At 46.2% G+C, this 27,685-nt stretch overlaps 1 protein-coding gene across 13 annotated transcripts in view; it reads left to right on the forward strand.

Annotated features, from left to right (window-relative positions):
* The window catches only part of plekha5 (pleckstrin homology domain containing, family A member 5), a 525,939-nt gene that overhangs the window by 248,071 nt on the left and 250,183 nt on the right, over window positions 1-27,685 (forward strand). The window contains exon 1 of one of the 13 annotated variants that reach the window (XM_072471745.1): window positions 23,579-23,692. The exons of the other annotated variants lie outside the window; for them this stretch is intronic. Within the exon in view, the coding sequence (XP_072327846.1) occupies window positions 23,661-23,692 (32 nt within the window). The 5' untranslated portion in view covers window positions 23,579-23,660. Of the gene's footprint in view, window positions 1-23,578; window positions 23,693-27,685 lie in introns of those variants that run through there. 13 annotated transcript variants of the gene reach the window in all.

A 27,685-nucleotide genomic window follows, 5' to 3' on the forward strand; every position in this document is an offset into this window, starting at 1 on the left:
CCAACGCCCCATCTCCTCCACCTCCCCTCCTCCCCCCATCACCACCTGTGGGAGAGAGAAAAGTTACCACATCGCAGGATTAGTACATAAAACCCCTCTTTGCCCCCCACATTCGCCCCACCACTTTGTTCGAACGTTCTTTTTAATAACCCGCTCATTCCAGTTTTTCTTCCACAATAAAAGTCCACGCTTCATCCGCCGTCTCAAAGTAGTGGTGCCTCCCTCGATATGTGACCCACAATCTTGCCGGTTGCAGCATTCCAAATTTTATCTTCTTTTTATGAAGCACCGCCTTGGCCCGATTAAAGCTCGCCCTCCTTCTCGCCACCTCCGCACTCCAGTCTTGATAAACGCGGATCACCGCGTTCTCCCATTTACTGCTCCGAGTTTTCTTCGCCCATCTAAGGACCATTTCTCTATCCTTAAAACGGAGGAATCTCACCACTATGGCTCTGGGAATTTCTCCTGCTCTCGGTCCTCGCGCCATCACTCGGTATGCTCCCTCCACCTCCAACGGACCCGCCGGGGCCTCCGCTCCCATTAACGAGTGCAGCATCGTGCTCACATATGCCCCGACGTCTGCTCCCTCCACACCTTCAGGAAGACCAAGAATCCTCAGGTTGTTCCTCCTTGCGTTGTTTTCCAGTGCCTCCAACCTTTCCACACATCGTTTCTGATGTGCCTCCTGCGTCTCCGTCTTCACCACCAGGCCCTGTATGTCGTCCTCATTCTCGGCTGCCTTTGCCTTCATGACCCGAAGCTCCCGCTCCTGGGTCTTTTGTTCCTCCTTTAGCCCTTTGATCGCCTGTAGTATCGGGGCCAACAGCTCTTTCTTCATTTCCTTTTTGATCTCTTCCACACAGCATTTCAAGAACTCTTGTTGTTCAGGGCCCCATGTTAAACTGCCACCTTCCGACGCCATCTTGGTTTTTGCTTGCTATCCTTGCCGCTGTTCTAAAGGATCCACTGCAATCTGGCCACTTTCTCCTCCTTTTTCCATCCGTATCCAGGGGGGATTCCCTTCTGGTTTACCGCACAGTGTTTTTAGCCGTCAAAATTGCCGTTGGGGCTCCTATCAAGAGCCCAAAAGTCCGTTTCACAGGGAGCTGCCGAAACGTGCGACTCAGCTGGTCATCGCCGCACCCGGAAGCAAAACACAATGTTTCTAATTAGCTATTTCCCAGGGACCTACAGAAACAAAATTCCATTCGCCGAGCTTTTATGATGTTTTATCCCTTGCAGCCAAAGTGCCTGCTTGTCTTGCAAACCAGGATTTTAAAAAAACATTACTGTAGTAGTCATACACACTAACCCAGGCTTTTAATCCTTATTGCATAAAACATATCTGAAATTCTTACATTCATCACAGTCAGTAGGCTGATGGTAAAGCTTAATCTATACACCAGCACAGTGTTAGTCACAGCACTAAACCTTGCTTTCGAAAACTTTTCAAACTGTTTCCCAATTTTCTTCCTTTTTCTGCCTCATCTGCAACAATTGACTCCTAATGGTTTATTTATCATACGTGCTGACAGCCTTCCAGTTCTACACCCAACAGCTATTTTGTAATGTCAATTGGCTAGATCATGGGGCCGGATTCTCCGCCGGCGTGATTCTCCATTTTGCCGGCGCTCGGGGTTTTCCTGACGGCGGGGGCTACCCCACAATGAGAAACCCCATTGACCGGCCGGCGAAATGGAGAATCCCGCCGGCGGGGCAGGGCAGAAATGTGGCTTGGCGGGGCGGAGAATCCAGCCCCATATCTCCAACAGCTTTCCCATGGCAGGCTTGAATCCAATCAAATGTACAACAAACATCCATCCACACAACACCCAATATGGGTAATGTACAACAAACGTCCATCCACACACAATACCCAGTAAGGATTACTGAATAGCAATCAGGAGAAGATACCCAGCTCGACTCTATTTTCTTGCCCAGACATCCATAAGACCATAAGACATAGGAGCGGAAGTAAGGCATTTTGGCCCATCGAGTCCACTCCACCATTCAATCATGGCTGATTTCAACTCCATTTACAAGGCTCTCTCTCCATAGCCCTTAATTCCTCGAGAAATCAAGAATTTATCAACTTCTGTCTTAAAGACACTCAACGTCCCGGCCTCCACCGCCCTCTGTGGCAATGAATTCCACAGACCCACCACTCTCTGGCTGAAGAAATTTCTCCTCATCTCTGTTCTAAAGTGACTCCCTTTTATTCTAAGGCTGTGCCCCCGGGTCCTAGTCTCCCCTGCTAATGGAAACAACTTCCCTATGTTCACCCTATCTAAGCCATTCATTTTCTTGTAAGTTGCTATGAGATCTCCCCTCAACCTCCTAAACTCCAATGAATATAATCCCAGGATCCTCAGACATTCATCGTATGTTAGGCCTACCATTCCTGGGATCATCCGTGTGAATCTCCGCTGGACCCGCTCCAGTGTCAGTATATCCTTCCTGAGGTGTGGGGCCCAAAATTGCTCACAGGATTCTAAATGGGGCCTAACTAGTGCTTTATAAAGCTTCAGAAGTACATCCCTGCTTTTATATTCCAAGCCTCTTGAGATAAATGACAACATTGCATTTGCTTTCTTAATTACGGACTCAACCTGCAAGTTTACCTTTAGAGAATCCTGGACTAGGACTCCCAAGTCCCTTTGCACTTCAGCATTATGAATTTTGTCACCGTTTAGAAAATAGTCCATGCCTCTATTCTTTTTTCCAAAGTGCAAGACCTCGCACTTGCCCACATTGAATTTCATCAGCCATTTCTTGGACCACTCTCCTAAACTGTCTAAATCTTTCTGCAGCCTCCCCACCTCCTCAATACTACCTGACCCTCCACCTATCTTTGTATCATCGGCAAACTTAGCCAGAATGCCCCAGTCCCGTCATCTAGATCGTTAATATATAAAGAGAACAGCTGTGGCCCCACACTGAACCCTGCGGGACACCACTCGTCACCGGTTGCCATTCCAAAAAAGAACCTTTTATCCCAACTCTCTGCCTTCTGCCTGACAGCCAATCGTCAATCCATGTTAGTACCTTGCCTCGAATACCATGGGCCCTTATTTTACTCCGCAGTCTCCCGTGAGGCACCTTATCAAAGGCCTTTTGGAAGTCAAGATAGATAACATCCATTGGCTCTCCTTGGTCTAACCTATTTGTTATCTCTTCAAAGAACTCTTAACAGGTTTGTCAGGCACGACCTCCCCTTACTAAATCCATGCTGAGTTGTCCTAATCCAACCCTGCACTTCCAAGAATTTAGAAATCTCATCCTTAATGATGGATTCTAGAATCTTGCCAACAACCGAGGTTAGGCTAATTAGCCTATAATTTTCCATCTTTTTTCTTGTTCCCTTCTTGAACGGGGGGGTTACAACAGCGATTTTCCAAACCTCTGGGACTTTCCCTGACTCCAGTGACTTTTGAAAGATCATAACTAATGCCTCCACTATTTCTTCATCTAGCTCCTTTAGAACTCTAGGATGTAGCCCACCTGGGCCCGGAGATTTATCAATTTTTAGACCTCTTAGTTTCTCCAGCACTTTCTCCTTTGCGATGGCTACCATATTCAACTCTGCCCCCTGACTCTCCTGAATTGTTGGGATATTACTCATGTCTTCTACTGTGAAGACTGACGCAAAGTACATATTTAGTTCCTCAGCTATTTCCTTGTCTCCCATCACTAGATTACCAGAGTCATTTTGGAGCGGCCCAATGTCTACTTTTGCCTCCCGTTTGTTTTTAATATATTTAAAGAAACTTTTATTATCATTCCTAATGTTACTGGCTAGCCTACCTTCATATTTGATCCTCTCTTTCCTTATTTCTCTCTTTGTTATCCTCTGTTTGTTTTTGTAGCCTTCCCAATCTTCTGACTTCCCACTACTCTTTGCCACATTATAGGCTTTCTCTTTTGCTTTGATGCATTCCCTGATTTCCTTTGTCAGCCATGGCTGCCTAATCCCCCCCTCTGATAACCTTTCTTTTCTTTGGGATGAACCTCTGTACTGTGTCCTCAGTTACTCCCAGAAACTCCTGCCATTGCTGTTCTCCTGTCTTTCCCACTAGGCTCTGCTCCCAGTCGATTTTCATCAGTTCCTCCCTCATGCTCCTGTAGTTACCTTTATTTTACTGTAACACCTTTACATCTGATTCTACCTTTCTTTCAAATTGCAGATTGAATTCTACCATATTTTGATCACTGTCTCCTAAGTGTTCCCTTACTTTAAGATCTTTTATCAAGTCTGGCTCATTACATAACACTAAGTCCAGAATGGCCTGTTCCCTCGTGGGCTCCATCACAAGCTGTTCCAAAAAGCCCCCCTGTAAACATTCAATGAATTTCCTTTCTTTGGGTCCACTGGCAACATTATTTACCCAGTCCACCTGCATATTGAAGTCCCCCATGATCACTGTGATCTTGCCTTTCTGACATGCCCTTTCTATTTTGTGGTGCATTTTGTGCCCCTGGTCCTGACCACTGTTAGGAGGCCTGTACATAACTCCCATTATAGTTTTTTTTGCCTTTGTGGTTCCTCAACTCTGACCCACTCCACATCATCTGACCCTATGTCATTTAGTGCTATTGATTTCATTTCATTCCTAATTAACAAGGCAACCTCTGCCCGCCCCCTCTGCCCACCTCTCTGTATTTTCGAGAGGTTATGAATCCCTGGATGTTTAAATGCCAGTCCTGAACCCCCTGCAACCACGTCTCTGTGATGCCTACCACATCATACCTGCCTGTCACAATCTGGGCCACAAGCTCATCTACCTTGTTCCGTACACTGCGCGCATTTAAATATAGCACCTTTAATTCTCTATTGACCGTCCCTTTTTGTTTTCTTAGTGTGGTGGACCTTGGTTTACTGAGCCTTTCCATACACTGTGTCATATTTTGTGAGATGGGGACTATCGTAACCTCTCCTGAGTTCTGTCTTTTCGTGCTTTTTTGTATTCCTAAGCAGCTACGATAACTTCACCTCTTGGTTCCCTGACTTTCCCTTCTCTCCCCCCCCCCCCCCCCCCCCCCCCCAATCTTTAGTTTAAAGTCCTATTGACCACTCTATTTACTCTTTTCGCCAGAACACTGGTCCCAGCTCAGTTCAGGTGGAGACCATCCCAACGGTATAGGTCCCCCCTGTCCCAAAACTGATGCCAGTGTCCCATGAAAAGGAACCCCTCTTTCCCACACCACTCTTTCAGCCACGTGTTAACTTCACTTATTCTTGCCTCCCTATGCCAATTTGCATGTGGCTCAGGCAGTAATCCGGAGATTATGACCCTTGAGGACCTGTTTTTTTAATTTGAATCCTCGCTCTTTATAATGTCTAAACAGGTCCTCTTTCCTAGACTTGCCTATGTTGTTGGTAGCGACATGGACCACAATTTGATTTAATTTCAGCATATGAACAGACACCCCAATTGTGGGCAAATGTGAACTACCTCATGTATAAATCACTGGGTGTGGTTTGCACACAAAACTATTTATTAGTAAGAAAGATAAAACAGAAATACCATGGGAATGCTACCACTACCCAGTTTCCTTCTAAATCACATATCATCCTGACTTGGATATAAATCAACACTTCTTTATTGTTGCTGGGTTAAAATCTTGAAATTTCCAATCTATTGTCATTGTGACAGCTCCTCACCAAAGTGGTTAAAATGGAAAGCCCACCACTTGGACTTGTCTGCAGCGTCAACATCCTATGGACTTCTTTTTTAAACCCTAGTAGAATTTATTGTGATCTCTCGTTTAACAAAGCCAGATGGTGGAGCATTCAGCTTTCAGAATGCATGCGATTGCCTCACATGTGTAATAAGGCAGTATCATAGCAACTACATTTCTTTCCTGTACAATGGAGAGCACCATGTCTGCTCTTTGAATAACAACAAGCAAACACATGTCAAACTTCACAGAAAGATTTATTAGAATTCTATCAGATGTACGATTGCATACTGAATCACAGTCATAAGTGGTGCTTTTCTTTGCAGAATGTTGAGAATTGGGTGGCATGGTGGCACAGTGGTTAGCACGGCTGCCTCACAGTGCCAAGGACTTGGGTTCACATCCGGCTTGGGTGACTCTCTGTGGAGTTTTCATGTTCTCCCAATGTCTGTGAGTTTCCTCCGGGTGCTCTGATCTCTCTTCCCCCCCCCCCCCCCCCCAGGTAGTGGATTGAAGTAGGGTGCTCTTTCGGAGGCTCGGTGCATGCTCAATGGGCCGAATGGCCTCCTTCTGCACTGTACGGATTCTGTGGAATCCATGTTTAAAGTAAGGTAGCCAATTTGGAGAAAAAGTTGATGACCAATGTGACCTGTATGGCGAAGTAATGTGCAAGTGAACACAGTGTTGTTTTTTACTTGACAAAGGTTATGTGTCAGTTCATGGCATTTGATTTAACTGTATTTGTTTCAAAATATATTGACATTTCAGAGTAGTTGGTGTATGAGGCTTACACTATCAGACATTTAATTTGTTATTTCAAGCTTTATTTAACAGAAGGCTGAAGACACTGAAAACTAACATTTTTATGTCTTCCATTTATTGGCTATAAAGTGGACCTGTTATCTGAAAATTATAATCTGAGCTGTTGTTCATTCACTATAATGCATTACTGTTAATTTTAATTAAAGACATTGTGTATTCATTTTTGAGGATGTGCAATGCAGGAGACCTAAAGTCATTGTACTATTTTTGCTGTACTGATGTAAAACATTCAGTCATGATTCACCCAATAATTTTGCAATTGTTCAACTAAATTTTCACAGTGGCAGCTGTGATTTTTTTATAATATCTGCACTCATAGAATAGTTTACTCAATGGTTCTGTGGATAGCACTGAGTCTTCATACTGGGGAAAGATAAATTGTTTGACTCATCCATGATACCAATATAGCATTACTGAAATTGCAGAAGGAGAGATTTAGATGTTGCTGGATTGGATTCTAATCTATGTTTGTGTGTGGTTTTATGATTCAGTGATGCAGAGGTCATGTTGTTCAGTTGATGTATGTCACTGTGCAGCAGTATATTATCTTTAGAGTTTGGGTTATTACAATTTTTCTGGAGACAGTTTGTTTCTGTTAGTATGCTTCATTAACGAGATTGCCGCATTTTTTTAATGTATATAAAACCAAATTAAAAGCAAATGTGTTGCGCAAATTATTAGTGTTCAAACAACAGGTTGGCCTGAGTTTCACATCCTGTGGTGAACTAACGGCACTCGGCACTGACCTCAAAGAAAGCTGTCCACAGAGATCTAGCAATCTCTGTGGCCTGGTGTTGCCCTTTCCCAATGTTGCTTTAAATTGGGAACGAAGTCATCTAAGCATCTAACAACATTGGTGTTGTAAAGCAAGGTAAGCAATCACATTGAAAGTATTCTCACAAATTGCAAACCTGGAAGTAAAATGTACTGACTTCAGTTCAATTAAATTTTAAGGAGAGCAAAATAAATGGGGCCTATACATGGAATTAAAGTAGAAGTTGAAATATATATTTTAAGTTCAAGTTTATTATATTTTTTAAGTTCATTGAAGAATCATAGGATCCCTACAGTGCAGAAGGAGACCATTCGGCCCATTGAGCCTGCCCCAAACCTGTGGAAAAAGCACCCCACCCAATCTTTGGATACTAAGCAGCAATTTAGCATGGCCAATCCACCTAATCTGCACGTTTTTGGACTGTGGGAGGAAACCAGAGCACCCGGAGGAAATCCACATAGATACTGGGAGAAAGTACAATTTCCACACAGTCAGTATGGAGTCAAGGTCGGGATTGAACCCTGGTCCCAGGCACTCTGATGCAGCAGTGCTTGCCACAGTGCCACCCCAAGTTCATGTGGTGGTTTTTATTCTGATGGAAAAATGAGATATTCCACAAATATAAATTTAGCTTTTCATGTCCAAAAAGGTTTTTCAGTACTAATTATGAACTGTTAGAAAATCTAGTTACACCTCATTTGACAAGTTGAAACTTTTTTAAAGGTTCATGCAGCTAGACTAACTACGTAAAAGGACAAATTCCTGTCAATTCACTAATTTCTAATTGGTAGCTATCTGGGGTAATTCAGCAGCGCACCCGATGGAGATGTGCAGGAGTACTTAAAGCAGCTTCAGCATTTCCATGTTGAATTGTGCACGTGCCGATTCCAGAAACTGTTTCTGTTTCAGGTGGGTAATCATTTAAATAGTTTTAATAACTCACAAGGAATCCATGGTGCACTTTGTTTTCAATGTAAATTACACTAGAATTCATAGAATCCCCAGAAGGTAAATTAGGGTGGCACAGTGGTTAGCACTGTTGCTTCACAGCGCCAGGGACCCGAGTTTGATTCCCGGCTTGGGTCACTGTCTGTGCGACGTCTGTATGTTCTCCCTGTGTCTGCATGGTTAGTTGAATTGGACATTCTGAATTCTCCCTCCGTGTACCCGAACAGGTGCCGGAATGTGGCAACCAGGGGATTTTCACAGTAACTTCATTGCAGTGTTAATGTAAGCCTACTTGTGACGCCAATAAAGATTATTATTATGATCCTAGTGAAACTCCAGCTATAAGAGCTCGATTGGTGAAAATAGTACAAAGCCCAGAGACTTTTAAATGGTAATTGGACTTAATATAATGCTTCACTGACACTTTATATACTTTCATATCTTCCCCTAGAAGTAGGGATTTAAAAAAGCTGAAAATGATAGACTTGCCATTCATGTTGTCACATATTAAGCTTGATTTCGTAACGACGTATGAGTATGGGGAGAAGGCGAGTCGGAGTGCTTTTTCCCTACTCTCTCTTTCTTCGGGCCTAATTTCGGGAGCCGTTCGGAGGAGGAGGAGCAGTCTCTGTGAGTATAAAAACCTAACGGTAACTTCCTGTTCCAGTTTTTTTTATCCAAAAGTGAAGTCAGAGGGAAGCTGTGATCTGATTGGTTGATAACAAATCTGCCCCAAATTTTAAAAAAAAAAACACAGCTAAACTCGTAAACTTAAATTAAACTAATTAATTAATTAGTGATGGCTGGTCAGGTGATGTGCTTGAGTTGCTTGATGTGGGAGCTGGCAGATCCCATTGTGAGCTGCAGCGACCACATCTGCAGTAAGTGTTGGCTGCTCAAAGAGCTCCGGCTCAGAGTTGATGAGCTGGAGTCTGAGCTTCAAACACTGAGGCACATCCGGGAGGGGGAGACTTACCTGGAATCTGTGTTTCAGGAGGCAGTCACACCTGTCAGTAAGTAAGTAGTTTAAATCCTGCCAGTGGCCAGGGACAGCTGGGTGTGACTGCAAGTCAGGCAGGTAAAGGGAACCAGCAGTCAGGAACTCAGGAGCCTCAGCCCTTGACTCTGTCCAACAGGTATGAGGCACTTGCTCCCTGTGTGGATGGCGAACAGGGCTGCAGGAAGGATGAGTCAGCTGACCAAGGCACCATGGTTCAGCAGGCCATTCAAGGGGAGGGAGTAAATAGGCAAGTTGTAGTTGTAGGAGATTCTATTATCAGGGGGATAGATAGTATCCTTTGTGAGCAGGATAAAGAGTCCCGCATGGTATGTTGCCTGCCCGGTGCTAGGGTGCGGGACATCTCTGACCGGCTTGAAAGGATACTGGAGAGGGAGGGGGAGGATCCAGTTGTTGTGGTCCATGTCGGTACCAACAACATAGGCAAGTCTAGGAAAGAGGACCTGTTTCGACGTTATAAAGAGCTAGGATTCAAATTAAAAAACTGGTCCTCAAGCGTCATAATCTCCGGATTACTGCCCGGGCCACGTGCAAATTGGCATAGGGAGACAAGAATAAGGGAAGTTAACATGTGGCTGAAAGAGTGGTGTGGGAAAGGGGGGTTCCTTTTCATGGGACACTGGCATCAGTTTTGGGACAGGGGGGACCTATACCGTTGGGATGGTCTCCACCTGAACCGAGCTGGGACCAGTGTTCTGGCGAAAAGAATAAATAGGGTGGTCAATAGGACTTTAAACTAAAGATTGGGGGGGAAGGGAAAGTCAGGGAACCAAGAGGTGAAGTCATCAGTGGGAAGCGTAGCTGCTTAGGAATACAAAAAAGCACGAAAAGACAAAACTCAGGAGAGGTTACGATAGTCCCCATCTCACAAAATATGACACAGTGTATGGAAAGGCTCAGTAAACCAAGGTCCACCACACTAAGAAAACAAAAAGGGACGGTCAATAGAGAATTAAAGGTGCTATATTTAAATGCGCGCAGTGTACGGAACAAGGTAGATGAGCCTGTGGCCCAGATTGTGACTGGCAGGTATGATGTGGTAGGCATCATAGAGACATGGTTGCAGGGGGTTCAGGACTGGCATTTAAACATCCAGGGATTCACAACCTATCGAAAAGACAGGGAGGTGGGCAGAGGGGGCAGGGTTGCCTTGTTAATTAGGAATGAAATTAAATCAATAGCACTAAATGACATAGGGTCAGATGATGTGGAGTCTGTGTGGGTAGAGTTGAGGAACCGCAAAGGCAAAAAAACCATAATGGGAGTTATGTACAGGCCTCCTAACAGTGGTCAGGACCGGGGGCACAAAATGCACCACGAAATAGAAAGTGCATGTCAGAAAGGCAAGGTCACAGTGATCATGGGGGACTTCAATATGCAGGTGGACTGGGTAAATAATGCTGCCAGTGGACCCAAGGAAAGGGAATTCATTGAATGTTTACAGGAGGGCTTTTTGGAACAGCTTGTGATGGAGCCCACGACGGAACAGGCCATTCTGGACTTAGTGTTATGTAATGAGCCAGACTTGATTAAAGATCTTAAAGTAAGGGAGCACTTAGGAGGCAGTGATCATAATATGGTAGAATTCAATCTCCAATTTGAAAGAAGGAAGGTAGAATCAGATGTAAAGGTGTTACAGTTAAATAAAGGTAACTACAGGGGCATGAGGGAGGAACTGACGAAACCGACTGGGAGCAGAGTCCAGTGGGAAAGACAGTAGAACAGCAATGGCAGGAGTTTCTGGGAGTAATTGAGGACACAGTACAGAGGTTCATCCCAAAGAAAAGAAAGGTTATCAGAGGGGGGATTAGGCAGCCATGGCTGACAAAGGAAGTTAGGGAATGCATCAAAGCAAAAGAGAAAGCCTATAATGTGGCAAAGAGTAGTGGGAAGTCAGAAGATTGGGAAGGCTACAAAAACAAACAGAGGATAACAAAGAGAGAAATAAGGAAAGAGAGGATCAAATATGAAGGTAGGCTAGCCAGTAACATTAGGAATGATAGTAAAAGTTTCTTTAAATACATTAAAAACAAACGGGAGGCAAAAGTAGACATTGGGCCGCTCCAAAATGACGCTGGTAATTTTGTGATGGGAGACAAGGAAATAGCTGAGGAACTAAATAAGTACTTTGCGTCAGTCTTCACAGTAGAAGACATGAGTAATATCCCAACAATTCCGGAGAGTCAGGGGGCAGAGTTGAATGTGGTAGACATCACAAAGGAGAAAGTGCTGGAGAAACTAAGAGGTCTAAAAATTGATAAATATCCGGGCCCAGATGGACTACATCCTAGAGTTCTAAAGGAGATAGCTGAAGAAATAGTGGAGGCGTTAGTTATGATCTTTCAAAAGTCACTGGAGTCAGGGAAAGTCCCAGAGGATTGGAAAATCGCTGTTGTAACCCCACTGTTCAAGAAGGGAACAAGGAAAAAGATGGAAAATTATAGGCCAATTAGCCTAACCTCGGTTGTTGGCAAGATTCTAGAATCCATTGTTAAGGATAAGATTTCTAAATTCTTGGAAGTGCAGGGTCAGATTAGGACAAGTCAGCATGGATTTAGTAAGGGGAGGTCGTGCCTGACAAACCTGTTAGAGTTCTTTGAAGAGATAACAAATAGGTTAGACCAAGGAGAGCCAATGGATGTTATCTATCGTGACTTCCAAAAGGCCTTTGATAAGGTGCCTCACGGGAGACTGCTGAGTAAAATAAGGGCCCATGGTATTCGAGGCAAGGTACTAACATGGATTGACGATTGGCTGTCAGGTAGAAGGCAGAGAGTTGGGATAAAAGGTTCTTTTTTGGAATGGCAACCGGTGACGAGTGGTGTCCCGCAGGGTTCAGTGTTGGGGCCACAGCTGTTCTCTTTATATATTAACGATCTAGATGACGGGACTGGGGGCATTCTGGCTAAGTTTGCCGATGATACAAAGATAGGTGGAGGGGCAGGTAGTATGGAGGAGGTGGGGAGGATGCAGAAAGATTTAGACAGTTTACTAGAGTGGTCCAAGAAATGGCTGATGAAATTCAACGTGGGCAAGTGCGAGGTCTTGCACGTTGGAAAAAAGAATAGAGGCATGGACTATTTTCTAAACGGTGACAAAATTAATAATGCTGAAGTGCAAAGGGACTTGGGAGTCCTAGTCCAGGATTCTCTAAAGGTAAACTTGCAGGTTGAGTCCGTAATTAAGAAAGCAAATGCAATGTTGTCATTCATCTCAAGAGGCTTGGAATATAAAAGCAGGGATATACTTCTGAAGCTTTATAAAGCATTAGTTAGGCCCCATTTAGAATCCTGTGAGCAATTTTGGGCCCCACACCTCAGGAAGGACATACTGGCACTGGAGCGGGTCCAGCGGAGATTCACACGGATGATCCCAGGAATGGTAGGCCTAACATACGATGAACGTCTGAGGATCCTGGGATTATATTCATTGGAGTTTAGGAGGTTGAGGGGAGATCTAATAGAAACTTACAAGATAATGAATGGCTTAGATAGGGTGGATGGAGGGAAGTTGTTTGCATTAGCAGGGGAGACTAGGACCTGGGGGCACAGCCTTAGAATAAAAGGGAGTCACTTTAGAACAGAGATGAGGAGAAATTTCTTCAGCCAGAGAGTGGTGGGTCTGTGGAATTCATTGCCACAGAGGGCGGTGGAGGCCGGGACGTTGAGTGTCTTTAAGACAGAAGTTGATAAATTCTTGATTTCTCGAGGAATTAAGGGCTATGGAGAGAGAGCGGGTAAATGGAGTTGAAATCAGCCATGATTGAATGGTGGAGTGGACTCGATTGGCCGAATGGCCTTACTTCCGCTCCTATGTCTTATGGTCTTATGGATGCTGGCACACCAGCTTCGTAAGAGGTAGGCAGCGAGGGAGATTGGTGGAGTTAAGGATAGAGGGGGGAATACGGTGCGTAGTGCGGTGAGAATAAACAAGGTATTTAGGGACTTCTATGGGGATCTGTACAGGTCTGAGCCCCCAGCGGGGAGGAGGGGATGCGACGATTCTTAGATCAGCTGAGGTTCCCGAGGGTGGAGGAGGAGGAGGTGGCTGGTTTGGGGGCGCCGATTGGTGTGGAGGAGCTGGTTAAAGGATTGGGGAGCATGCAGGAGGAGAAGGCCCCGGGGCCGGATGGGTTCCCGGTTGAATTCTACATGTCATGACAGGAAATACGTGGACCTGCTGGGCCCGTTGCTCGTGAGGACTTTCAATAAGGCGAGGGAGGGGGGACCTTGCCCCCGACAATGTCTAGGGCGCTGATTTCTTTGATCCTGAAGCGGGACAAAGATCCACTGCAATGTGGGTCATATAGACCGATCTCGCTCCTCAATGTTGATGCTAAGTTGCTGGAAAAGGTGCTGGCTACGAGAATTGAGGACTGTCCCGGAGGTGATCCATGAGGACCAGACGGGATTTGTGAAGGGTAGGTGTTTATAACCTGCCTACTTACCATTGGCTGGGGACAAATGACTATCCCACAATCCTGTGGGAGTATGAGCTTCCCCAATGAGGGGGGGCGGAGAAACCACTAGTAAACTCCTAGTATAAATAAAGCTGGCCAGTTCAGGAGCCAACAGGAAGGAGTATGTAGCAAGGGAAGTTACTGCTACTTTTATGTATATATGTTATAGTAAATAAATGTTATTACTTTGTATCCTTAAAACTCGTGCTGGATTCTTCGTGGCCCTTATAAAAGTAGGCAATTAAATACAAATGTGCGGAGGCTCCTCAATGTGATTTTGATGCTCCGGGTGGAGGGGGAAGCGGAGGTAGTGGCAGCTATGGACGCGGAGAAGGCCTTTGACCGGGTGGAGTGGGAGTATCTTTGGGAAGTGTTGCGGAGGTTTGGGTTCGGGGAGGGGTTCATCAGTTGGGCCAGGCTGCTATATAGAGCCCCGGTGGCGCGTGTGGCTACGAATCGGCGGAGGTCGGAGTACTTTCGGCTGTACCGGGGGATGAGGCAGGGGTGCCCCCTGTCCCTCTTGTTGTTTGCACTGGCAATTGAGCCTCTGGCCATGGCACTAAGGGAGTCCAGGAAATGGAGGGGACTGGTCCGGGGGGGGAGAGGAACACCGGGTGTCATTGTATGCTGACAACCTGTTGCTGTATGTGGCAGATCCAGTGGAGGGGATGGCGGAGGTCATGCGGATCCTTAGGGAGTTTGGAGACTTTTCGGGGTATAAACTCAACGTGGGGAAGAGTGAGCTCTTTGTGGTGAATTCAGGGGACCAGGGAAGGGGAATAGACGAGCTACCGCTGAGGAGGGCGGAAAGGAGCTTTCGGTACCTAGGGATCCAAGTAGCTAGGAGTTGGGGGGCCCTGCACAAGCTCAATTTGACGCGGTTGGTGGAGCAGATGGAGGAGGATTTTAAAAGATGGGATATGCTGCCACTCTCACTAGTGGGTAGGGTGCAGTCGGTCAAAATGACGGTCCTCCCGAGGTTTCTCTTTGTGTTCCAGTGCCTTCCCATTATGATCCCCAAGGCCTTTTTCAAACGGGTAATAAGGAGCATTGTGGGTTTTGTGTGGGCGAATAAGACCCCGAGGGTGAAGAGAGTGTTTCTGGAGCGTAGCAGGGACAGGGGGGGGCTAGCGCTGCCGAATTTGAGCAGCTATTATTGGGCAGCCAATGTGGCGATGATCCGTAAGTGGGTAATGGAGGGAGAGGGGGCGGCGTGGAAGAGGTTAGAGATGGCGTCCTGTGTGGGCACCAGCCTGAGGGCGCTAGCGACTGCACCGCTGCCTCTCTCGCCGACAAGGTACACCACGAGTCCGGCGGTGGCGGCGACGTTGAAGATCTGGGGGCAGTGGAGGCGACACAGAGGCGAGGTGGGAGCCTCGGTTTGGTCCCCGATTCGGGAGAATCATCGGTTCGTCCCGGGAAGGATGGATGGGAAGTTTCGGAGCTGACATCGGGCAGGGATTAGAAGAATGGGTGACCTGTTCATCGATGGGACGTTTGCGAGCCTAGGGGCGCTGGAGGAGAAGTTTGGGTTACCCCCGGAAACGCTTTCAGGTACATGCAAGTGAGGGCGTTTGTGAGGCGGCAGGTGTGGGAATTCCCGCTGCTCCCGGCACCGGGGATTCAGGACAGGGTGATTTTGGGTGTATGGGTTGGAGAAGGCAAAGTTTTGGCGATTTACCAGGAGCTGAACGAAGAGGAGGATGCCTCGGAGGAGGAGTTAAAGGGCAAGTGGGAGGAGGAGCTTTGGGAGGAGATAGATGAGGGTCTGTGGGCTGATGCCCTGAGTAGAGTTAATTCTTCCTCCTCTTAGGCCAGGCTCAGCCTAATACAGTTCAAAGTTACTCACAGAGCGCATATGACAGGAGCGAGGTTGAGTAGGTTCTTTGGGGTGGAGGACAGGTGTGGGAGGTGCTCGGGAAGCCCGGCAAATCACGTCCATATGTTCTGGTCGTGCCCGGCACTGGATGGGTTTTGGAGGGGTTTTGCAAGGACTATGTCCAAGGTGGTGAAAGCCCGGGTCAAGCCGAGCTGGGGGTTGGCATTATTTGGGGTAACGGACGAGCCGGGAGTGCAGGAGGCGAAAGAGGCCGGTATTCTGGCCTTTGTGTCCCTGGTAGCCCGGCGGAGGATTTTGCTATTATGGAAAGATGCGAAACCCCCTAGTGTGGAAGCTTGGATCAATGACGTGGCAGGGTTCGTCAAGCTAGAGAGGATAAAGTTTGCCTTGCGAGGGTCTGTGCAAGGGTTCCTCAGCTGGTGGCAACCGTTCCTAGACTATCTCGCGGAGCGTTAGGAGGAGGTCAGCAGCAGCAGCAGCCCAGGGGCTGGGGGGGGGGGGGTTCTTTTGGGGGGTCGTTTGGGTGGGTGGGGGGGGCTTCCCTATTGGTGCTTTGGAATGTCATATGGGGGGTTGTTGTATATGGGGGAAATCCAATGTATAATTTTGTATAATTTTTGATTGTTGTGTTCTTGTTTCTTTCTTTTTGTTGGGGGGGGGGGGGGGTGGTTTGTTGAAGATCTGTTGAAAAATTTGAATAAATATATTTATTTTTAAAAAGCTTGATTTCGTAAGAACACTTATTGTTTCAGCCCACCCTTAACATCAGTACTGTGCCGAAGACTGATTTTCCGCTCACCACTAGTCCTAACAATAAAATGTGTCATTGTCTGCATCATTAGACTTCAAAATGGTCTAAGTGTCAGATGATGCACTTCCTTCCCAATTGCCTTCTATTTTAAAAGTACTTATGCCTATTTGTGGTTCATTTGTACTTTCGTTACCACATCAACTTGAGTGGTGAGAGAAGAAAGATTAGAGTCATCAGACCAGAAGAGACCAACTAAAACTACATCTGCAGAGGTTTTGAATAGTAGGCAACGTTTCAGGTATAGGTCAAATACATTCAAACAAGGCCATAAGGTAGGGGAGCCAAGCCCTTTGGTGATGGAGAATATGATTAAATAAAACAAATATGATGCAGGCCAGATGAGTTCTTAAGCAAGAGCGAGGCATATAAGAAGTTAAGAGGGAAAGTGAAGAGGAAAATATGACTGGCAAAAAGAGAATATGAGAAAAGAATGCAGTTAACATCAAAGGGAACCCAAAAGCCTTCTATTGGTATTTAAATAGTAGGTGAGTAATAAGAGGAGGATGGGGCCTGTTCAGGACAAAGTGGGTGATATCTGTTCAGAAGCACAGAACAAGGACAAGATACTTGGCAAACACACAGTACTGGAAAAATTCAGCAGGTCTGGCAGTATCTGCTTTTTCAAGTCCAATAATGACTCATTGTTCTGATGGTAGATGGTCTTCCTCAAGAGTCAATGTTAGGACTGTAAGGGCCCTTCCTGTTGATTCCGTTTTTTCCCCTTTATTTTTGCTGTTATCATTTTGATCCATGGATGCTTAATCAACATATATCTTAAGTTGAACAGGGGAAATGAGGAACTTGAAAGTTCCAACATAGTACACTGTGCTAGCTTTGGACACAGAACACAAACTTTTCATCATCTGAGAGATTGATGGGACTTCGTTAGATTGGTTGGCTGGTGACCAATGAATCAGCCAAAAGGCCGTATTCTGCCCGGCAATAGGTGGTGATTGGTTCCGTCTGGGTGGAATGATTTTCAGAGAGCCCAGGGAGAGGCAGTTGGACTCCTGGACACTCGGAGAAAAGGACCTGTACTCCCTTGTGTTTTCTCAGAAAAGCTGATGAGACCTGAATTAATCTACAGTGAAAACCATTACAGAGAGGAAACAGAAATCTTGAATTGGAGATCTTGACGGAAGGAGTGCTCGAAAAACCATCTGAAACAAAGACTCTTTAAACTTTTCACTTTACTTATTATTTTACATCCCACTTCTCCCCTCTATTTATCTGGTGTGTGTGTGTGTCGAGAGTAGGGCGAGTTTAAATAAGGGGGGGAAGGCTAGGAATTAGATGATAGTTAACCTATTGTTTTTGCTGCATATTTAATTATAAGATTTTTTATAAATTTAATTGTGTTTAAATTTACAAACCTGGTAACTGTAGTTATTCAGCAGCTAAGGGTCAAAGACGTTGGATGTTTTTCTAAAAATTATTTCTTAATTTCAATTGAGTTGTGACTCCAGGTCAGGTGGGGCTGGAATTGACTGCGCACCAGCCCAGGGGGTCGTAGGGAGATCGTATCTTGTCAGCCGTCGGGATACGCCACGTAGGCGTACTGCGGGTTAGCGTGGAGAAGGTGGACACTCTCGACCAATGGGTCCGATTTGTGCACCCGCACGTGTTTCCGGAGCAGGACGGGTCCGGGAGCTGCCAGCCAGGTCGGGAGCGAGGTCCCAGAGGAGGACTTCCTGGGGAAGACAAGGAGACGTTCGTGAGGTCTTTGGTTGGTCGTGGTACACAGCAGTGACAGGATGGAGTGGAGGGCATCTGGGAGGACTTCCTGCCAGCGGGAGACTGGGAGATTCCTGGACCGCAGGGCCAGTAGGACCGTCTTCCAGACCGTTCTGTTCTCCCTCTCTACCTGTCCGTTTCCCCGGGGGTTGTAACTAGTCGTCCTGCTCATGTCCGTTTCCCCGGGGGTTGTAACTAGTCATCCTGCTCGAGGCAATGTCCTTGTTGAGCAGGAATTGACGCAGTTCGTCGCTCATAAAGGAGGACTCCCTATCACTGTGTATGTAGGCAGGGAAACCGGACAGTGTAAAGATACTATGGAGGGCTTTTATGACGGTGGTTGCGGTCATGTCGGGGCAGGGGATGGCGAATGGGAACCGGGAGTACTCGTCAATCACGTTCAAGAAGTACGTGTTGTGGTCGGTGGAGGGGAGGGGGCCTTTGAAATCCATACTGAGGCGTTCAAAGGGACGGGAAGCCTTTATCAGGTGCGCTTCTCTGGCCTGTAGAAGTGCGGTTTGCACTCCGCAGATTTGGCAATTTTTGTTGGCTGTCCTGACCTCCTCGATGGAGTAGGGCAGGTTGTGGGTCTTGATGAAGTGGAAAAATCGAGTGACCCCCGGGTGGCAGAGGTCCTCGTGGAGGGCTCGGAGGCGGTCCACTTGTGCCTTGGCACATGTGCCGCGGGATAGGGCATCAGGAGGCTCGTTTAGCTTCCCGGGGCAATACAAGATCTCATAGTTGTAGGTGGAGAGTTTGATCCTCCACCGTAAGAGCTTGTTGTTTTTTATCTTGCCCCGCTGTGCATTATCGAACATGAAAGCAACCGACCATTGGTCAGTGAGGAGAGTGAATCTCTTGCCGGCCAGGTAATGCCTCCAATGTTGCACAGCTTCTACTATGGCCTGGGCCACTTTTCGACTGAGGAATGGCGGATTTCGGAGGCGTGGAGGGTGCGTGAGAAGAAGGCCATGGGTCTGCCCGCTTGGTTGAGGGTGGCCGCCAAAGCTACGTTGGACGCGTCGCTCTCGACCTGGAAGGGGAGAGACACGCCGATGGCGTGCATCATGGCCGTTGCAATGTCTGCTTTGATGCGGCTGAAGGCCTGGCGGGCCTCTATCGACGGGGGGAAAATTGGATCAGTGGACGGACCTTGTCCGCATAGTTGGGGACCCACTGGGCATAGTAGGAAAAAAACCTAGGCAGCGCTTCAGGGCCTTGGAGCAGTGCGGGATGGGGAACTCCATAAGAGGGCGCATGCGTTCAGGGTCGGGGCCTATCACTCCATTATGCACTATGTAGCCGAGGAATGCAAGGCAGTCGGTGCTGAGCACGCATTTATCCTCGTTATAGTTAGGTTAAGGATTTTTGCGGTTTGGAGGAATTTTCGTGGGTTGGTGTCGTGGTCCTGCTGGTCGTGGCTGCAGATGGTGACATTAACGAGGTACGGGAATGTGACCCGTAAACCGTACCGGTCAACCATTCGGTCCATCTCTCGGAAGACCGAGACCCCGTTAATGACACCGAAGGGAACCCTTAAGAAGTGGTAGAGCCACCCATCTGCTTCGAAGGCAGTGCATTTGCGGTCACTAGTGCGGATGGGGAGCTGGTGGTAGGCGGACTTAAGATCCACCGTGGAGAAGACCTTGTAATGCGCGATCTTGTTGACCAGGTAGGATATGCGGGGGAGAGGGTACGCGTCGAGCTGCGTAAACCTGTTGATGGTCTGACTGTAGCCGATGACCATCCTATGCTTCTCCCCGGTCTTTACAACCACTACTTGAGCTCTCCAGGGGCTGTTGCTAGCCTTAATGACACCTTCCTTCAGAAACCGTTGGACCTCTGACCTAATAAAGATCCGGTCCTGGGCACTATACCGTCTGCTCCTGGTGGCGACAGGTTTGCAATCCGGGGTGAGGTTCGCAAACAGGGAAGACGGATCGACCTTGAGGGTCGCGAGGCTGCAGACAGTGAGGGGGGGTGCGGGGGTGGTGGTGCAGGGCCTCCAAATTTGAAAGTTAGACTTTGGATGTTGCACTGAAAATCCAGCACTAGGAGTGTGGCTGCGCAGAGGTGGGGAAGGACATAGAGTCGGTAGTTTTTGAACTCCCTTGGACTGTGAGGTTAGCTACACAAAACCCCTTGATCTCTACTGAGTGAGAACCGGAGGCCAGGGAAATTTTTTGATTAATGGGGTGGATGGGGAGAGAACAACGTCTTACCGTGTCGGGGTGTATGAAGCTCTCCGTGCTCCCAGAGTCGATTAGGCAGGACGTTTCATGCCCATTGATAAGCACCATCGTCGTAGCAGTCGATAGTGTTCGGAGCCGAGACTGGTCCAGGGTCACCGAGGCTACTCGTGGCAACAGTTGAATGTTTTCTTCGGGCGGTTTGTGGTCAGCCGAGCTGAGATCCTGGGAGTCCATCCAAGATGGCGGCGCCCATTGGTCGCACATGGCTGGGGTGCACAAAATGGCTGCGCCCATCCATCGCACGTGGCGTCCGCGGGGCAAGATAGTGGCACCCGGAGGCCGAACGTGGCCCTGGAGGAGGAAGATGGAGGCACCCGTTGGCCGCACGGGGACCGTGGAGAGGATTGCGGTGGCGGTCCGTATTCGCCGCCGGAGACCGCAGCGACCGCCCGGGCCTGGCATACCGCCACGAAGTCGCCCTTTTTACCGCATCCCTTGCAGGTGGATGCACGGGCCGGACAGTGCTGTCGGGGGTGCTGGGCTTGCCCGCAAAAATAGCAGCGGGGCACTCCGGGGTTGCCAGGCCAACTTGCAGCACAAGCTTGTGAGGGGGTGGGAGATGCCTCGGGGTCGGCCGCGGGGGGTTCCACGCTGCCCAGGGGGCTGCCGCGCGGTCGGGGACATAAGCGCGGGCATTTCGGGAGGCCACATTCAGGGAGCCGTGCCTCCTTGAGGCCTAGTGTCTCTTTCTCCAGCAATCGCTGGCGGATTTGGGAGGACAGCACACCTGCAATGGAAGCGTCCCGGATCAAAAGTTCTGTGTGGTCGCTCGCCGAAACTTGCGGGCAGCTGCAGTTTCTCCCCAACACCAGGAGCGCACGGTAGAATTCTTCCAGCGATTCCCCAGGGATTTGTCGCCTCGTCGCTAGCAGATGTCGGATGTAGATCTGGTTTACAGGGCGAATATAATGTACTTTCAGCAGCTCCATTGCTGCATCGAAATTGTCCGTGTCCTTGATGAGGGTGTAGATTTCTGGGCTCACCCTCGGGTGCAGGACTTGAAGTTTCTGTTCTCCCGTGGTTGTGTCTTCGGCCGTTCCGAGATATCAGTTGAAACACGCCAGCCAGTGCTTGAAGGTTGCTGCTGAGTTTGCCGCGTGGGAGCTGAGTTGCAGACACTCCGGCTTGATTCGGAGCTCCATTCTTTTAAATTTAGCGTATTGAATTGATGCACGATCAATAACCTCAAACGAGATTGGAGACAAGTGAAGGCTTTAATACGCTAGATGTTTCCCCCAGCAGCGCAGGTACAGAAGAAAGCTGCTGGGGCAGCATGGGCTCTTGTACCCCGCCTTGCAGGGCGGAGCTAACATATAAGCTTATCCAATGCGAACAAGTACATTCTCCACCAATGGTATTCCGGCATTACTAGGTACCGTAATCCTCCTACCACAGACTACCACAATCCGCGCATAACTTACATTGTTATAAATCATATTAAGTTAATACTGGAGAGAGAAACAAATTTAACGTTTCAAGTTCATATCACTCTTCAAAGCTAAAGAGAGGGATTTTTGCTTCTCTTTAACTCTGAGGAAGAGTCATGTAGACTCAAAACATTAGGTTAAATTTTCCAGGTTTTTTTCAGTATTGTCTCAGGTGAAAGAAAGTTTTTAACCACTTTGGAGGCGGGTCCTGCAACATGATGCTGGCCCAGCAACCTCGGGCGGGATTCTCTGCCAGCGTGATTCTCCGTTTTGCCGGCGCCCGGGGGGGTTCCCGATGGCGTGGGGCTGCCCCACAATAGGAAACCCCATTGACCGGCTGGCGTGATGGAGAATCCCACCGGCGGGTCGGGGCAGAAATGTGGCGTGGCGGAGAATCCAGCCCCACAGCCTTCAAGAGAGCAGGGTGCCATTTTAAAGCACACTTTGACCTATGAAAACATTTTTTTTAAAAGGATCTTCCAATGGACACAGGACTCCACCCCCACGGACAGCCCCTGTTTTCCCCCAAACCACCCCCACACAACTCTGAACCTCCCCAACAGAACCCCCTCCCCCACCAGCACTGAAATCACACTGGGGGGGGGAGGGGGGAATCCTAATGCGGTGGGTTACTAGAGCAGGGAAACCCCGTAATGATATTAAAATGTACCATTACATCATTGGGATGGGTGGGGACAATCCAGCAAGGAAATCCTGCCAGCATGAAAGCCGTTTTGTGACTCCCACTGGATTTTCCGTCCCCACCGACATTCCCTACTGCCAAAAGCAGGGGTGAAAAATGCCAGTCATTAACTTTATTTCTCTTTTCACAGATGTTGTCAGACCTGCTAAGTTTTTTCAGCATGTTCTGTTTTTATTTCAGATTTTCAGCGTCTGTAATATTTTGCTTTTTTATGCTAAATGAATAGTGCTTTTTTTCTGTTTAAGTTTATTCCATACGTGAAGTCTTCTGGCATGATTCTATTGGTTAATGGTTCCTGACAGGATCATGGCATACAGTTCTCAATATGTACAAGGTAGTGTTCATAAATAGAGTAGGTTGGCGTAATATTTAATTTTCCTGTCTAGCCTTTGCTTAGTGACTTTTTTTGTGAGATTATTGATATGGAATCTTTCTGTGGAGACAATTTTTGGTAGCGGTTTCTTCACACCCGAACTGTTTTTCCCTTTTGGGAACATTGAGGTAAGAGATGGAAGGATTCCCACGCTGATTATCAGCCCTTTGAACCATGTTGTGAACGCTCCTTCTGTAGCCAACAAGTCCAGGCGTTGAACTTGAATCCAGAGCCTCATGTCCAGAGGTAGGGGTGCTACCCAATGTGCCATAAGACCTTTGTGAAGACAATAATGGGTATTTACCAACATCTTCCCAACTCCTCCAGTACTTTGGAACACTGGCCTACTGTGCTGAGCAGTGTTTTGGTTCAGCAATATAATTCATGCATTTTTAAGATATTTTGTGTCTGAGTAGTGTGCTAAGTTTGGTGAAATTTTGCTTTATAATACTTCAGTGAAATGGGATGTTTTATTTTATTTAAAATGTTCTATAAATAAAAGTTGTTAAATAGTTGAAACAACCAGCATTCATTACTCAGTCCTATATCTCAACAGGTTTTTAAAAAACATTTTGTGGCTTTGTTTCTAGAGATTATTAATAGAGGCGACCACACAGCAGCCTTTTCTTTTTGTTTTGTTCATTCTCATTGGTCTGATTTACAGCATGAATAAGGCTTTATTTACCACATATTGGGTGAGGTTGTCTGTGAGAATGTACTTGTGACTTTGGTGTGATTAATATGAGGGCTAAGAATCTGAAGAGTACTTTTGACCTGAAAGATATTCTGTTAATGCAATGGTCCTGAATTTTGCTGGTGATGCTCAAGTTCAGATTTGGTGAAATCCCCTGGTACAGTATATGAACATCACAATTTTAAATTCTTTAATATGTTAATTTTAAAATTGGCACTGACTACTGGGTACGTGAATCTAATGCAGAGTCGGATACTGCACCATTTTTAAAATATTGAAAAACTTACATTTTGAGGCAGGACAGTTAGTAATGATTTTTTTTCTAATGCAGTTCTGTTAAAATTTGGTGGTACTGTAGCTGGAAATTTAATAGTCATGCTAATTTAATCAAATAATCATTGCAAATTAAGAACAATATGCATTCTACAATTTACAGGGATCGAACTATGAAGGATCTTGTTTCTACAGCTGCAACCCATGGAGCTGTTTGGTCAAAATGTGACACTTATTAACGTGGTTTATTCTATTTGATGGAGATCGCTAACTTCAAAGATGTTTGAATTGATAAATGGAGCATGTAAAAATTGATAATTTGATCCCTGCAGCTTGCTAAAGATTTGTTTAGCAATCCAGGGAGTCTTGTGTACGTTCTCAAAAAATAATGTTCAGCAACAAAAATTAATTTGTTGTTAGAGTTAATCAATGTGCAACTCTTCAAATGAAAATAAACTGGATGACGAATGCCATCCCAGTTAAAAGGTCAATGTGCTTGAAAATATGTATAATTCGGTGATTTTCTATTGTACCACAAAACAAAGTGTAATCACGTTTTTAATAGATGATTGAGCCTCATTGTAATTTGGGAAGGGGATGTGCTGTAAAGGGATTTATGGAGGTTTCAACCAAATTTCATAATCTATGTTCCTGCTATGAACTATGTTTTTGAAAAAAATTGTGTGTGGGCTTTGTCTTCTAAAGTATTCTTCACTTTAATCATTTATGTGAAACCAAGAGGAGACAAATGTGTTGTGCCAGTTAATTTCTGGTAGGTGACTCATCTTGGAAGAACGTCCAAAATAAAAACTGTTAATGCTAGCAGCATTCTTTAATTAAATTGTAAAATTTGACTTATGGAAGTATTGTAAAATGTGCAAATTCTACTATGAATGTAAAATGTTTGCTCTCAGCAACTTAGCTTGCAAAAATGATCAGCTGTAGTTCTGTCAACAGAATACAGTAGTGTAGCCAAGAATTTGGGTCTTGGATTTCAGTTTGAATTCACTTAAAGCAGTGAACATAGCCATGTTATTTTGCAGTATTGAGCTCAAAATAATGTTCAATTTGGTGCTGTAATCTGGGTTAAATGCATATGTGAACAAATAAACTAACTGTGTGTTTAGATCGTTCCAAGGTTAACTCTCTTTCTCTCTACATAGATTCTGCAGACCTGTTGAGTTTTTCTAGCACTTTCTGCTTTTATTTGTGCTTATACTGTTGACTCACATTATTTTCCTTGTAGAAAATACTCATATGTGAGTTGCATGATCTGCAAACCATTATTTATTTTTCAGGGCAGTGTGGTGGTATTTTACTGTGGGCAAAAAGAGCAGTGGAAGAAAGTAACTTTCATTGCCTTTCACGACCCCGGGAAGTTAAAGTGCTTTGCAGCAAATGAAGTACTTTTGAAGTGTAATCACATGGTGTAGTGTAGGGAACGTAATGTAGCGCAGCACAGTCATTTCCCTCAAACAGCACTGACCAGACAATGTTTTAGCTGCATGGAGTAGATTGTACTCTGGCGCTGGCGTGAAAACTGGTATGCATCCTCCACTGCCAGCTTTTTTGGTACTTAACTGAAAAAAAAATAATCAGAAGGTAGATCACACAATGTCGAGCTGTATTTTGTTTATTTGAATGAGCCTGCCCCACCACCAACCGTGGCCTTCAGGCGCCCCAATCTTTAAAAAAAAAAAATATCTCCCCCATGAACTCAGAAATCCCCTCCCCCAGTGGATACGGCGAACCCCCCTCCACAGGCACAGGGAACCCACATGCACAAGGACCCCCCACCCAGGACCTCCATAACAAAGCAGCCCCCTGTGTCAGGGGTTCTGCCAGGCTACTGTCTGGGCCCTCCAACCCCCCCCCCCCTCCCTCCCCCCGCCCCCCTTATGGGCTGTACTTAACTGTGCACTTCTGGTGGGTTCTCTTTGCCACGTTCCCGTTTCTCAAGACCTGTTGTAAACCCTGCCAGGATCGTCTAATATGGGGGGATAATAGAGTGGGGAAGCCCATTAGATGTCAATGTATTGTAAGTGGGCTTCCCATCATGAAAAATATGTATACAAAGAGAAGTGCAGGAATTAATGGCAATTCAATTTTAAACTAGAGATTAAAAGTCAGATTTTTATAATATATTTGTTTTAGTCTTCCAGATCCATTTGCACTATTTCCTGTTCAAGAATTCAGACAGGGACATAGCTGCTCCTGTTCATAGTCCTGTGTCACCACTGCTGTGCAATAATCCATGCAAGAGCATCCTGGAGACTTGATATTGTCCCCAGTCACCATGACACTGTGTGCTGTCACTTTCAATGTAGTATGTTTGAACCAAAGTTTGTTGCTGTATCTTGTTTATTTAGGATTTTAAATGAATGAATATTTAACGATCATACAAAATTGTACTTCTTTCACTCAGGATTTTTTTTGCCATGTGCTGTTTTGTACACTTAACACTTCGTTATAGGAAGGATAATGAATCCATGGAAAAGGTGCAACTTAAATGACAAAGAATGATATTGTGGGTCAGAGAATATAGTTATTGTGAGAAACTTGTGAATATGGCACTTTTCCCGGTTCAAGGGGAGGACTCATGGAAATTTTAAAATAAAGGTTTGAAAGGGTAAACATTGGAAATTTATTTCCACCTGGCAGGAGTCGGTAGCAAATAGTGTACACATTAAAATTATAGAATACCTACAGTACAGAAGGGGGTCATTTGGCCCATTGAGTCTGCACCGACCCTCTAAAGGAGCACCCAATCCCCATAACCCACCTAACCTGCATATTTTTGAACACTAAGGGGTAATTTGGCATGGCCAATCCACCTAACCTGCACATCTTTGGGCTGTGGGAAGAAACCGGAGCATCCGGAGGAAACCCACACAGGGAGAAAATGCAACTCCGCACAGTCACCTAAAGCCGGAATTGAACCCGGGTTGCTGACGCTGTGAGGCAGCAATGCTCACCACTGTGCTACCGTGCCATACCTTAGAACGAGAAACATTTTTTAATGCAATTCTTAGAATATGGAAACATTACCACAAGTAGTTACTAAAGCAAATTCATTCCAAATGTAGATGTAATTTATCTACATTTCCAAATTGATAAATTATTTACAACACAAATAAGTGTGTGGTATTCCATTTTCATGAGGAAAATATTCCTTGGAAAATAAGAATTTAGAAAGGTTATAGACCCTGACAATATTCCAGCATTGGTACTGAAAACTTGTGCTCCAGAACTTGCCATGCCCCTAGCCAAGCTGTTGCAGTACAACTGCAACAGCATAGATTTCATAGAATTTACAGTGCAGAAGGAGGCCATTCGGTCTCTTGAGTCTGCACCGGCCCTTACAAAGAGCACCCTACTCAAGCCCACGTCTCTACCCTTATCCCAGTAACCCCACTTAACCTCTTTGGACACTAAGGGCAATTTAGCATAATCAGTCCCCTAACCCACACATCTTTGGAATGTGGGAGGAAACCGGAGCATCCGGAGGAAACCCACGCAGACACGGGGAGAACGTGCAGACTCCGCACAGACAGTGACCCAAGCCGGGAATCGAACCTGGGACTCTGGAGCTGTGAAGCAACGGTGCTAACCACTATGCTACCCGTGCTGCCTGGCATCTCCCTGGCAATGTGGAAAATTACCCACATATTTCCTATATACACAAAGCAGGACAAATCAAACCTGGTCAATTACTGCCCCATCATTCTAGTCTCGATCATCAGTGATGGAAAGGGGTCATCAACAGCGTCATCAAGCAGCACTTTCTTAGCAATAACCTACTCTCACAATAAGTTTGGGTTCCGCTAGGGTAATTCAGCTACTGACCTCATTGCAGGCTTGGGTCAAACATGGACAA

The sequence above is a fragment of the Scyliorhinus torazame genome, chromosome 13 (assembly GCF_047496885.1).
Source record: "Scyliorhinus torazame isolate Kashiwa2021f chromosome 13, sScyTor2.1, whole genome shotgun sequence".
Lineage (NCBI taxonomy): Eukaryota > Metazoa > Chordata > Chondrichthyes > Carcharhiniformes > Scyliorhinidae > Scyliorhinus > Scyliorhinus torazame.